Raw genomic sequence first — 15,284 nt, forward strand, 5'->3', positions numbered from 1 at the left:
TGATAATATTTATGCAAAAAACTACAGAAACAAGCTCAGTAGCAAAAAGTTTCAACATAAACCCGGTTTAATTATGGCACTGGGTAAACGCCAAAGACATAGAACATAAAACCAAATAAATCACAAACAAGAAACATGGAAAAACAGCACAAAACTCTACAAGCAGCACAGTGCATACATACTATATAAAAAAAAACTAGGTATGTTTATCAAGGATTGTTAGGTAACGCCTTGGAACGCCTTGGTGTTACGCCTATATAAACCTTTCAACTACTAAAATGCATTTATGGAACATATCAATTGCTGATAACAAAATTGTAACCGTGTGCGCACAAAATCAATTTATATTAAATGACTGGTGGGTCCTAAAAAGACTTACAGAGATCAACGATTGTCTCATCAGGTAGAAAAACAGTGTTAATGCACTTAAATTTCTTTCAAATTAAACACGGTATCCTTCTTAAGAACCATTGTTTTCGATAGTTATTCTTCTTTCATGCTTGTTGATGAAATATGGTGTTGTATCAGTGAAATAACAACAGTAAAATATCAATTTGGTATTTTCACTGCAAATAAGGAGAGAAAATATCAACTTTCATAACTACTTTTAAACCCATTGTAGTAAATTCCCCTTGATCAAAACAAACACTTTATTTTGAACCTGATAGTGTTGGCAAATAAATTATTTAAAATTAAAAGAAATTTTACATAAGTTTAAAAAAAAGATATATTTGGAAATAAACAACTTACCGTTTGTTTGAAAAATGGTGATCCCGTTTTTCAAACGTTTTCTTGATCTTGAAGCTGAATGTTCGAACATTTGCTTTCATGACAAACAAATTACAGACGAAAACAACTGTTCGGACATAAAACGAATGTTATATCATCGTTTAAATGTATTTTGAACTGTGTGTCGTTGTAATACGTCATACGAACTTCTCTGAAATTTCACACAACAATTCACAGATATTTTTTTATCCCACCCAGGCCTAAAAATTTGTCAACAAATTAGCGTGGTCCTCATCATTACCTTGAAATCGACCTGTCTTCTAGCAAAACAGACTGGTCTCTGACAGTAAGATGACTGAATATCCATGTATCATGAACACACACTCAAAACTAAGAAAGATGTTTTATATCCAATGATTATCCGCAATTGTTTTGCTATTAAAACATTCGACCTTTCAAATTTTCATTAAATAAAGGCCGGCGTAGTAATTTGGTTATGTATTCATGCCCCGCTTAAAAAAATGTGTTTTCGTTATTTTTTTGGAACATAGATGCACTAATAAACCTTTATTGATTCCTGTTTATAAAATCTTTGCACTTGAAAAACGAGCGAATAATTAACTATAAAAAAAAATAACAGAGAACATTTTCTCAACAAACCGGAAACATAAAATTGACAGCTACGTCATCTGCTCTTCTATAAATAGAATTTGCGCCAGGGGCGTCCCACGGGCGTAAAAATACCCTTTTCAAAAAAGGGGGTTATTAAGAAGGGGGTAATTAAGAATGGGCATCAAAGGATGGGCATTGCGAGGAAAACATTCCCTTATAGCGGACAAGACAACTTTTTCGAGGGATGGGTACTATTGGGAAAGCGTTGACTAATAGCAGACGGGAAAACACTTTCAAGGAATGGATATTGTTGGGAAAACCTTGACTAACAACAGACGGGACAACGCTTTCAAGGGATGGGCGTTGTTGGGAAAACGTTGACTAATAGCAGATGGGACAACACTTTCAAGGGATGGGCGTTGTTTGGAAAACGTTGTCTTATAGCAGACGGGACAACACTTTTAATGGATGGGCGTTGTTGGGAAAACGTTGACTAATAGCAAGCTGGAAAAAACTTTCAAGGGATGGGCGTTGTTGGGAAAACGTTGACAGAAGCAGACGGGAAAACACTTTCAAGGGATGGGCATTGTTGGGAAAACGTTGACAAATAGCAGACGAGAAAACTCTTTCAATTGATGGGCGATGTTGAGAAAACGTAGCAAGTTGTATCGCAATATTTCCTTTTCGTTTTGGATGACTAAGTTAAAGAGTGCCCCCTCGTACCTGCCCCTAAGGACATCTCAACGGCAGTTCAATTTCACGTAGTTTGGCCACTGTGTGTCAAGTAACCAAGAGGACAACTCAAATCGATGTTTACAAGTTCAATAAAAGTTTGAAGAATACACGAAATACCTTTGCAATCCTTGAGCATAAGATGATGGTATTCCTCTATACGATGATGGTCTACGGTTAAAAGATGATGGTCTTCCGTTATAAGATGATGGTATTCCGTTATAAGATGCTGGTATTCCGTTATAAGATGTTGATGTTCCGTTATAAGATGATGGTCTTCCGTTATAAGATGATAGTCTTCCGTTATAAGATGATGGTCTTCCGTTATAAGAGGATGGTCTTCCGTTAAAAGATGCTGGTGTTCCGTTATAAGATGCTGGTGTTCCGTTATAAGATGCTGGTGTTCCGTTATAAGATGATAGTCTTCCGTTATAAGATGATGGTCTTCCGTTATAAGAGGATGGTCTTCCGTCAAAAGATGCTGGTGTTCCGTTATAAGATGTTGGTCTTCTGTTATAAGAGGATGGTCTTCCATTAAAAGATGCCGGTGTTCCGTTATAAGATGATGGTATTCCGTTATAAGAGGATGGTCTTCCGTTAAAATATGCTGGTGTACCGTTATAAGATGATGGTCTTCTGTTATAAGAGGATGGTCTTCCGTTAAAAGATGCTGGTGTTCCGTAATAAGATGATGGTCTTCCGTTATAAAGATGATGGTCTTCCGTTATAAAGATGATTGTCTTATTTAAACAATTGTATTAATTGTGGTAAATCTTATTGGGGAGTAAGGGTGCATCACTCTGCATTTGAAGAATACAAGAAATGCCTTTACAATCATTGAACATTATTTGCAATAATCTAGCAAGGTATGTGTGATCATTTTCTCTTCGCAATAAAACACTTACTATAAATGGAATACGACGTGCAAACAGCACACTTGCAAAGTGCTGCTGGTACAATGGATCTGTTTTTCATAACATAGATTAAACGTTCCTGGGTGAGTTACTCAAAATGTTATTAATTTCTAGTAGTGTAGATTGCAACAATTCTAGAGGTCCTTTTTACTTTCATTGATATTAGCTGTTTTCACACGATGCAATTATTGTAATTGACTGAATGCAACGTTAATTTCTCTAGGGCATCATGACTTGACTATCGCGAAACTCAAACAATTCTTTTATATAAATACTGCTATCAATTTCCAGTTCAAACAACTAACCTATGAGATTTTGCTTGAGCCTTCCTTCTACCTGAACAGAGCTTAATGTATTCATCATGTCATCTTGTAACCACAACTGTGTCAGATATCGGCCACTATTTGCAAAATGGCGAAACACTAAATGGGAAAACGTACGTGTTCCCTCTAGAAAAAGTAAACGTATAAATAAAAAAAACTGAAGTAATGCGAAATTTCTTCAAACCTTTACTTCGCGTTTTGTCCATGCTATTATTATTTTGTGATGAGCTGCCATACAGTTCAGCAACCAGTTGTATAAAACTTTTCATAAGATGTCAACAGGTTATCTTTTGGCTAGTTGACTCATTAACACGATCTGATTGGTTAATATCTATGATTGGATAACTATTGACCAATCAATAAACATTTTGGATAACTTTGACCAAACCAAAAACAGCCGGTTTTTATACAATTGGCTGCAGGTGTTTTGTCTCCGTGAAGTTTACGTGATGACTCATTACTTATATCCATACGCCTCGTGGTATTTTTTCTGTGTGACTAGTCGCAACATTAATGAAATCATTCATGCATTTGGTTGATGTTTATCAGTTAATTCATTGTGGATAATGCAAACATGTACACTTATTTATTTACAACATATAATCCGACCATTGGCCCTTTGTTTGCTTTATTGGCAATATGCGACCAGTCGTAAGGGATTTTATACTTTCCATCAGTCGTTCAGCGACGCAGTTTCTGCCAGTTTACCATTTTTCGTCTTGGTTATTAAATACAGGTGACTTTAAAGTGTAAAACAAATTTGGTCACGGATGCACATCGATATGTTTAATACGCTGCTAATGACAGTATTAGCTCAATCAATACCTTTTCTGATATGACCTCAGAATACTTTCAAAGCACCATTTCTATGCAAATATAAATGACGTCCATCAAACGAATATATATATTCAAAGTGCTAAGTGTCGTATAAGTAGAAACTTCATTATATATTGCTTCTGAAACTTTGATGCTTCCTCATCAAAATCGGGTTGCTCTCTTAAATGTTTAATGTTCTACCACTATCATTAAAATTAACAGCTACTTTAAACTTGTGCTATTTTATCTATCACTTTTGCTCATTATACTTTTCTAGTTTGATAGTTCCTGAAGTGTATATGTTCCGTATGCAATAATATTTCTGCTGCAAGTATGTTGATACTAAGTCGCTATGTGCCCGGACTGACCAACGTCTTATACAATCACTTTAACGAAACGATTGTTCTAAGTTATACATTTAATTGATTGTAGTAAATATTAATTAATTAGAATGGGCGGAGTGAGTGAGTGATCATTAATATATTACTTCCATGTCATCAAACTGACTTAGAATGCAACTTCATTGTCTGACATGTCACATTGTCAGCGCAAATTCTGACGGATCAGTGGCAATTTGCAGACCCCGAAAGTTGAAATTCTTTATAATTTAGTCCAGCAGTTTGTGCCTGAAAATTTAGGTCGTATTCTAATGAGTTCAGAAGGCACACACAATCCGAGTTTAGTTATTAAGATTATTCACGAGGTTTTCAACGTAATTGTAAAGTTTCAATCACGATGGTATCGGGTGATATCACTGTCTTGTTCAATAAATAACGTGCGGTAAAAGTGAGTATCATTGTAATTATCCGCACGGTAGTTATAGAACAGTACACTTGTAACCATTCCAAAATGGGAGTTACTTTGTAGACAAAAACAAAGAAAACACTCTCAAGGAAACTTGCTATTACCATATTATCAACGACAACATTAAACAAGCGTGCGGTATAAGTGAAAAGCGTTGTAATTACTTCAGCCAAAGTGTTTTTGATTTAGGCAGTAAAACGTTATACAAATATTTGATTTTTGAGGCTGACTGAAATAACTAGCAAAAAATGTTGAAGACATTTACACATTTACAGTTCCAAAAACTATTGTTTCAAATACTAGTTTCATGCGAGCTGCCATTGTGTGTAGACACTAAGTATAAAACACAATTATGTAAACAAGTCCGTCCTTTTTTGGAGGTAAAATGATTTTCATGGTATTTCATTGTTCAATTTTGGGGTTATTGAAGACAATTTACTTCGAAACCAGGGATGTGATTGTCCTGGCAGCTGGAGGGCTGAAACATTTTCGGTCATGGGTTTATGGGGCGCTCTTGGGGTCAAAAGCTCACTGTTGTAGAAGAAAAAATAGCTTTTTAGAAGCTCTTGTGAGGGCTCTCCTGACTTTAAATTTGAAGCAAACTTGAATATTAACTTATACAACTGAAAGCAACCAAATAATATTTTTCAGGCAAAAAAAAAAAGATATATAATATAATTATTAGGCCTAAAAAAAAAATACATTTGGTTCGGGTTACCCGACCCTACCTACGGAATAGGCGCCGACCCTACCGTTTTTATAGTCAGTTTGAAAAAAAAAAAATGAAAAATTAAAAAAAAAAAAAAAAAAAAAAAATCTCGTTTTTTTTTTTAAATTGCTTTTTAATATTAAGTTTAAACCTTAAATGCTTATACAGAAGATAGCTTTAACACCATTCTCCAATGATGAAAATTATTTTCTTATATAAAACCTAATAAAAAAAATAAATAAAAAAAAATAAAAAGCCTACCTACCCTACCTATTTTTTTTAAGGATGTAACCCTAACCAAACAATTTTTTTTTTTAGGCCTTATTATTATTTTTTTTTTTATTTTTTTTTTTTTTGGGGGGGGGGGGTCTTTGGGGCCATCAGATCCGAGGAATTTCGCGAATCCGCGGACAAATCACATCCCTGGTAACTTACGGCAACAAATTCAAACTTATTCCGCAAGAATATCTCAGCTTGCCATTTGTTTAATCAATGTCACAGTGCGTGTATACCGTTTAAAGAAAGACGACTTCACTATTTCTTAACCATTGTAAATGAAACATAGCGACCTCAATGCCGCCTACGGAGCTCCGCCTTCGGTCTTTTACCGGAGTTTGATTGGGAATTTAGTTTATAACAAACCTTTTTCACAAAACGGCCGTCTGACAGAGCACTACCAAAACATTATTTTGACAACAGGTTTGTCGAAGTGTTTGATGAAAGTAGTCATCTTATCAAATTTCGGTATTAAAACCAATGCAGGGCTCTTTAAGCGCCATAGGATGCCCTTTAATTCATTTAAAATGGTGCAGCAAAAAAATGTTATCATTTACGTGTTCATTTTAAGCAAAATGTTGCCTTCCGACGAAGCTTATATGACGTAATTTATCACGTGGTGTGCACACATTGTGTCATGGACTAGAAGAGTATAGTCACTTTAGTTTCTCATATCTCGATACATTCTTGTCAATGATAAATAAGTCTTTTAAAAACTGTAATATACATCAACGCATGAATATCATGAAATGTCTTGTAAGTTGATATAAGCTTGAATACAGAGGGTAAAATATCATAAACACTGTTCTGTGCCAAATAGACTTCTGCCTTTACAAATCGTATTTCCTCTAGAAGAAGACAGAAGTATGTTTAAATAATTGCCTTGGTGTATGCTGACCTTTTAAATATCCAAACGCTATATACAGATAACGGATTTCACAGTCCACTAGTCAACTAGTTGAATTCATTATAACATTCAAAATTGAATTGTTATGATAGCACTTTTTTCATTAATTTATGACATGGTCACTGATAAGCCATTATTCCGTGTATTTGTTCATGCTTGATAGCATGCATCAAGTCAAGTATGTCTTGCTGTTTAAGGCCAATGGTAGACATCGTCATCGCATAAAGATAAGTGACAAGTTTATTATTTCATAGCCTAGAGGAGGATGCCTTATTTGTCCACTGATTATCACCGTTAACGTCATCGGAAGTTTTCCAGCGTTTATTTCCGTGCAGCCCTTGGTAAATCTTATTATATTTCGTTTTTGTTTCCATCTGAGGGCACTTTTCTCCACACCACTGTTTGCAAATCTCTGAATTAATCACCATCAACATATCCATAACCAAGTGCGTCAGCAAACTCTTCTTTTTGTCTTCTTTCAAGTTCTTTCCCACTAATCCAAGCTCCTCCTTTCTTGTTTTCATAGTTATCAAAAGAAATACTTCTATCCAAGATGTTAACTGATCCAATTAAACATTGTAAGAAAGTAACAATAAATATGAAAATAATAGTTATGCATAGTCCTCTATCCATTGTGCACATTTTGTTAATTCATACCATAAAATACAGGTAATGTTACCTGTGAAACAATCGCTCGGTGTTTGAATATGTTTTCATTTAGCGTTGATATATTGTTTGCGATGCAATTAAGCAAATGGTAATGAACTGGTGTATTCCCTCATACGAATTTAAAACAGAGCATATCAATCAATTACACCACATTGTAGACTGATTATCTGGCTTGGTTGGTCTAATGTCTGAATAAACAACATGTAAAATCATTTATGAAAGGTAAAACTAATTGGGCTCTACACACAAATAACTACGAACATTTCTGAGCTGTGACGTTTTGAACTCTTCTATTGTAACAGACATATATCGTAACGTACAGACAGGTAGAGTGCATAGTTAATTTATTAAACATGATTATCGTTCAAGAGTTACTTGCTCTTTGTAATCAAGTTATTATTTGAATCTTTTTGCGTTTACCTTTTGATTGTTCCTTTAATACATAGCGCAGTGGGTGTCCATCTAATGAGCGAAGGAAGCGGTTCGAAACCGTGTAGATTAATGACGTTTTTTGTTTGTTTGTTTGGTGGGGGGACAGGGGGTGGGGGTGGTAGTAATGTATAAAATGAGTGTGCGGGTGTATTTACAATTACTCTTTTAAAATAGTTTTAGTTTAACTTCGTAGTTAGTGCTTTTTTTTGCTAACAGTATAAAGGTAAAATTATAACATTAGAGAAACGACTAACAATACACAAAATATATACTATTGGTTTATGGACAAAAAAGAACATACAAGATATTATGATATCACAATACATAGCTATTTTTTAAGAGACTTGTATAACTGCATCAGTATAATGTATGTACATAGTAGCCGGTAGTTCGACAACCGTGCAGCTTCTTAACGTTTTTTACCACCGACATCACTGTGTGGGAACGGACACCGGATATAGCTCAAAAAGTGATAAGTAAACAGACAATTATGCAGCTGTTTTTCTTAACCAGAGGTAAGATCTTGCTGTGTAAAAGCATATCTACCGTATCCACAAATAAAGCAAGTGTTTGAATTAATACCTGAATGCTAAATTTGGCCTATGGTATTCTTTAAAGAGCTTACGATTTAGCAGACTTCGTAAAATGTTTCTTCAAATCTGAGCTGATCACCTCAAAACTTACAGAATTTCGACAAGTATTGTTATTTTTAGGAAATATATCGAATAAACAAAAAATCTGAATCGAAGGATTTCACTAGCATAAGCTCAACTATTTTTATTGTGAGATATGGCAATGTAACTTTTAAAGTTTTAAAGATATGCCCTTAGAAAGTTCACAGTACTGTACTGGGGATAGCCGTATTATGTACTGGGGATAGTTTTAAGGTTGAGAAATTTGTGTCCTGGTGATAACATATAAAATGGGAAAAAAATTGATAGTAACACTGTTAATATACAGTATACATGTATATGTCTATTTCGAACTTTCAAATAATCTGCAAAAAGTGAGAGTACAATTTGATAAGAAATTATTGAGCAAACTTTAGTTAACAATGAGTTTGATCCATGCTCTCCTAAATGAACGTATATATGCAAGCTGCGTAAATATCAGGGTTGGAAACAATACATTCTTTCTCACTGAAATGAACGAAAAGAGACCATCATTCTGTTCTAATGCACCAGTCAATTGTAAACACGGACCCCCAGGTCCGGGGGTATACCGGGGATAGCCAGGGAAATGGGCCTTTCAGGTGGCCCCGCAGTGTCGGGTAAATGCGGTGGTTTTGTCTTCGCACCAAATATAGCGGGGAATGGGCCTTACCTAGGGTCACTTGGTTGCGGGGGCATTTGGCGGGGATTTTACCAGTGGTTCGTCCCCGCAGGGTGGGGATTTTACCCGGGCTTTGCTGGACCGAAAGTCAAAGTCCCCGCTATTCCCCGGACCTGGGAGGGCCGTGCTTACAATTGACTGGTGCATAAGTAATACCAAAATCGACCCAAGCTAGAATAAAAGCTTTACGTGATCACAATATCTCATTCCCCACTGGTGACTTTCTGTGTGCAAAAACGTACCGACTTGATTTATAAAGCAATACTATATATATGAATAGCAAACACCAAAAAATTCTACGGCCATATGTTTTGTGTTTCTCAATAAATCAGATTACCGCCGTATTTCAAATATTTAGATATTGATGCTTGTGAAAAACACATCATGGTTAACTAATATGTATGAATGAAACAGTTTTAAGTGCATACAGATACAAAAAAAAACAACAACATGTTTTTGCTCTCTTCCCTCGATATTGACAACATCGAACAATTTCCTTCGAGCTCGCGTATAGATAAATATCCGTTATCATTATCACAGTCTCGTTATTCTAAATACATCGTTACTATCCTCAGTCCACTTGATAGCTATCCCCTGTGCAGTTATTTATTTGCCTCATCTATCCCCAGTTCACTGCCAGGCCATCAATAGGTATGAATATATCTGTAACAACAAAATATATCATATTGATATTTTACACATTACTATATTATGTTATTACAATGAAATCGCCCGATTCAGTTTTTATTCTTATTTTAAATTGTTGATTTATGTTTGAAATCGTACCACATAAACGAACATTTGTGAGCGATCATGCAACTTTCGGAGTGAATTGGGCTGTTATACAAAAGAGGAGACATATTTCCATCATATTCGTATATTGCACAGTATCAAGTAATTCAAAACTCTTCGATTTTGTTAAATATATCAACATTAAATACAAAAAATGATAGAAAACTGACCATGTGTCAAAATCAAACGTTCATCGATTGATCATTTTTTTAGCTATATCCGGTGTCCATTCCCACACAGTGTACATGTTAACTACGCGCCAAAGTATTGCGAAGTAGAGCGCGTTTTATAACAAAATGAAGAATGTGAATATACGAGCTGCCGGGCTAACATTCGATTTGATTGTCATACCATCGCTACAACGTGAACATAAATAGAAATCCCTCACGTTCAGTCCTTTACGGTTTATGATTTTATATTACACCTGGCGTTTAAAGATGTTGTTTTGGAGTTGTTTGGTTCAGCATTTGTCTCGGAGTCGGAAAGTCGCGGGTTCAATCCCAGGCTACGTTACATTGAAGGCACATTTTCTTTTGATTATTTAACACATTGGGAAGGTCTGTTAATTTATGTTTTACAACTGAATAAAAAGAGACGGTTTCTTCAAACGCATTAATATGAATGTTGTAACAGGTTGAAATCAGGCCATTATAGGTAATATAAAAATGGAGTAATCGTTACAATTATGTGGATTGTTGCTTTTTATGCACTGATTTCGTTTTTAAAATATGGATTTCAAAAGTTCTCTTTTAAATTAGAAAATCTTAAGAACCGGTTCAAAAATTAATTTTAATCTAACATTAAACACAACATCTGCTTTTTTAATATCAATTAACAATGGTTATTTTGTATAAGAATGCGTAGATTATCGGCAGCAAGTGCCTATGGAACTATCAATCGATTTGTTTATTCTGTCCGTTGACTAAATAATGTTGTTTTATAGCTCGGACATAGGTTTAGGTATAGGTTTATTGCCCACGTTCGACGTTGTATATATCTTGATTTTCTATTTATAGATGATTCATCATGGTCATTACGAAAATTCCATTCCGAATCTATTTATTCCGTAAATAAAATTTAACTTTTTGAAAATCCAGGCGCGTAGCTAGGGCCAATTTGGGATAACGCAGGTTAATGCCTTACCCCTTCACCCCCTACCCCCTTTCGGTTTTTATTTCAAATTCGGGGTTTTTGTTTGCCAAAAAATCGACCAATCATTTTTTTATTACGCAACTGCGTATTTGTGTACAGTCAGCTACGCCCCTGAAATCAAACGACCTTTGGAAAATTATTACTCATTTTTGGTAATGATTTACCCACAAAACTGATCTTAGGCCGCCTTAAACTAGAGCCTTGTTTCCATGTTTTAATTTAGACCGTCTTACTGTACGTAACGGTGCATTACTTGCATTACCTTTTAAAAACCTCGATTAGTTTGATTTCCATACAGGTTTAACTAGTTCTAGTAGTTGTTATATATAAAACTGCCTACTTAAGTATTCCTAGTGCAGCATAACTACCATATTATTGTACTTTTAACATTCGGCATTTAAGTCCAAACCGTCGATATATTTATGCTAATAAAATCATATGTCACGATTGTATTTGATATCTAATCCTGGGATCCCACAAAACAGAAATACATAAAAGATTGAAACTGTCCAATTGGCTAACGTCGGAGAAATATATTGCGAAGCAAAATAGAGGTTTCCCAAAAGGAATTTCCTAAGGAGATTTTCAGTGCAATGTTCGAGAACAGAATGACGTATTCAAAGACTATTTAACGGTGAGCACAATTCGTGCGTACTCATCTTTAGAGGAGGAGGCAGAGCGAGAACATAAATTGCAGACATAACAGTTGATAATTATAACAGAAAAATATCGTTTTAATATTTGACAGTGAAAATATTGGATTTTTTTTACAGACGATTATACAAACAGGTAATCATATTTTATAATTTTATATATCTTTTGAGTGTTTTCTTTCTCGACATTTGCAATTGTACAATATATTGATCATAAATTATGAACACCGTATTTACTTCTAATGAAAATAATAAAGGTAATTGAATATTATTTACTGCAATTGAGTTCATTGTAGATCTCAGTAAAATCTGTAAATAACAAAGGAACACAGAATTAAAGCCAAAATTTCACTTGCACACCTCATTGTGACAAGAACTGTAGCACACTTTAAATGTGGTATCTGTTTATAATTATGAAGACAAACTAATAACCTAATGGCACTTATATTACAGGAAAAAATGGGACACGATAAGCTGTCTATCGTGAGCTTTAATTCGTCTCGAAGAGGACTGAGCTCCTTGCCGAACGCCCAAAGGAGTCCATACTTAGAGAGAATTCTCGAAGCTTCTGCGCCGGAAATTTGCCTATTGCCAGGTGATGACAAAGCCGTGTCGATGAACGCGGTGATGGGTTATGGACAATACAAGGTCCCATCTGCCGACGGGACAGTTCTGTTGTTTGATAACAACAGGGTTAGGATGAGAAGTCCCAACGTCAGTTTCAACACATTTGGGCCATTGCCTGGACTAGACATGAACAACATGGTTTGTCCTGGTGTGGAAGTTCTGTCATTGACACCTTCCGGGAACAAGTCGGTAGTCAAAGAATTTTCGATTGTGACGTGGAAGCATACCATGTTCACCGAAGCTAATGTTAAAATCGAGACTCTTGCCGAGAACTTGATCTTGTTCTCACAGCGTCTGGCATTGTCGACAGGAAAGCCAGTTCTAGTTGGAGGGGAACTGACCATTGACCATGGATCCCTTAAAGAAATCGTAGGAAGGCTATCGAAGGATGGTCAAGAAAAGTTTCTATCGGAAGTCCAGCCAGGTATGGAAATGTTTGGCTTTCTGCCATCGATGACAAAGGGGTCGTTTCGAGATGTGCGTCACCTCTTCATGATGAACGTATTTAAATGTAGCAGTGGCACGAACGGCTTTGTTCAGCAGCGGAACGAAGCACTTGTTGCAGATTGCTTCATTGCATCAAAATCACTGGAGCTTACAGAAGCGAAGCTCGTTGATGTCGAGCAGGTAACTGGACGACAAATAACAATGGAAATGCTTCGCAAGCACTGCCCCACGGAAACTAGCGTGCACATTCCGCAGCGACCACCAAAGCACCATGGTGGCTAAGTGTGATGCATCAAAAACATCTGGGCAAAAGGTTGATCTGGACTGAATGAAATATGATGCTCTTTATTTAAAGAATGGCAGACCAAATGTGACTTTGACAGAGAATTGTTTAAATAAATAACAGTACTGACGTTAAAGTTTTGTCATTGGATGTTTCATCCGAAAGGTACTGAAATGAAGAGTTCATTAAATGATAATGACGAGAGTATGAAATGGAAAGTTAAGCGAGCCCTCACCTCCGAAAATTGCAAAAATGCTAAATGATAGCAACACTGGATATCTGTAAATGAATGAATGCTGACATCATTGACATCGGATGAGCTTTTGTTATCGTTTCATGACAACATTCATTCAAAACCGACGAATATAATATACTAATAACAACTTCAACGGATTTCGAATGTGATGTACTGTGATATGTTTTTAAGTTGTTTTATAGTTAATGAGTTCTATATGTAGATACAAACAACTGAAGTGATCAACTTTTTTAATTATTTAAAATACCAATTTACTTAGATTTGAGTGCAATGTTTACATTTTTTAATATGAGTTTTTTATTTGGAAAACCAGATTAGGCTATACGTATAAATAAATATGTTTAACGAAGCGAAAAGCTATAAATAGTAATACAGGTTATATCAATATGACTGATAAAGGTGACGCATATTTTGATGTTTCAAGGGCATATAATATCTTTTTGTAAGAATGTATTGAATACTTCTTTATGAAAATATGCATGAAAAGAATAAGTCAAACAATGTGCTTAAAGTCTACAATATAAATGTTATCTCATAAAAAATTCAATTTTAAGTTGTATTTATGTTATACACCCGCCGAGCGGTCATTTATTATGACTATGCCTTTGTTCAAAGACAGTTAGTCTATGACATGCAATGTTTGTTAAAAATTTCCAATAAAAGTGTATGACACAATCTGACTATTACTGAATCCTCAATTTGCGCCCGTACACTGTATTTACGTATGTTGCGTTTGCCTATGCGGCAACTTCACCCCCGATTGCAAATATACCCACGTCGTTAGCCGCTGCATAAGGTATTGAATGTGTATACCAACGAATGACAATGTTTTGTTCCATTGTGAACCACAGAATTTGAAGTCATATAAGTAATGGTCGAGTTTTATTTGGTTTGATAAGGTTATTCAAAGGATACAGGGGAAGAAGCATTGCTATTACTCGCGCTGGAAGGCATATTTCTGTCAATGGTTATATTCCCGTTTATTTATTTTCCGAGCAAATTAAAATCCCATAGGTTAATTGGAAGCATTATGAAAGCTGATTTAATGTCTGAAAGGTGATTATGCTTTTGATGACGAGTGCACATGATACTCTTATCAGTTCTTCGTGTAGATTTGCATTTACGCTTGCATGTGACAAGACCACACTCTCGCGAAACGTCGTGCCAACGAGAGTGACTAATATAATTTTGTAATAAAAGGTTTCACATTCGTTGTAAAATAAATAAGTTATACTTAACTTACACCGTCGGTCTTCGGGAAAAGACCCATTTGCGAAATTCATAATTTCTCAAAGGGAGTGTTAAAAGTACCGCCCATTCTGCCATCATTAACTTGTGTACAACTTCATTTGCACTTATTTCTTCCGATTGTAATAAAGAAATGCATCTAAAGAGCTGCGCGGACCTGAATGGCATGCCAAAACCGTTCGAACGTAAAACGACGTGATCCCTCTTTGGGTATAAAGCATGTAATGTTCAGTTGTATCTGAAACCTTTTTCGAGATATAAATGGTAACGTTAGGTAACAGCATATAAGTATATGGTCTACCGTTATAAGATGATGGTCTTCCGTTATAAAGATGATATGAATACGATAGTCTTCCGTTATAAGATAATGGTCTTCCGTTAGAAGATGATGGTCTCCCTTTATAAAGAAGATGCTATAATGATGATGGTCTTCCGTTATAAGATAATGGTCTTCCGTTAGAAGATGATGGTCTTCCGTTATAAGAAAATGGTCTTCCGTTAGAAGATGATGGTCTTCCGTTTTAAGATGAAGGCCATCCGTTAGAAGATGATAGTACTCCGTTATAAAATG

General features: G+C 35.5%; 1 protein-coding gene across 1 annotated transcript; it reads left to right on the plus strand.

Annotated features, from left to right (window-relative positions):
• The first annotated feature begins 11,818 nt into the window (after positions 1-11,818).
• On the plus strand, positions 11,819-14,140 carry LOC128233651 (uncharacterized). The gene is made up of 2 exons (XM_052947433.1): positions 11,819-11,988; positions 12,306-14,140. The coding sequence occupies exon 2, from the start codon at positions 12,312-12,314 to the stop codon at positions 13,206-13,208; it is 897 nt and encodes a 298-aa protein (XP_052803393.1). The 5' UTR covers positions 11,819-11,988; positions 12,306-12,311; the 3' UTR covers positions 13,209-14,140.
• The last annotated feature ends 1,144 nt before the right edge of the window (positions 14,141-15,284 follow it).

Source organism: Mya arenaria, chromosome 5 (assembly GCF_026914265.1).
Source record: "Mya arenaria isolate MELC-2E11 chromosome 5, ASM2691426v1".
NCBI lineage: Eukaryota > Metazoa > Mollusca > Bivalvia > Myida > Myidae > Mya > Mya arenaria.

Bases quoted from the DNA above. Each gene is read 5' to 3' on its own strand.
- LOC128233651 (XM_052947433.1), top strand. From the start codon at position 12,312: ATGGGACACGATAAGCTGTCTATCGTGAGCTTTAATTCGTCTCGAAGA.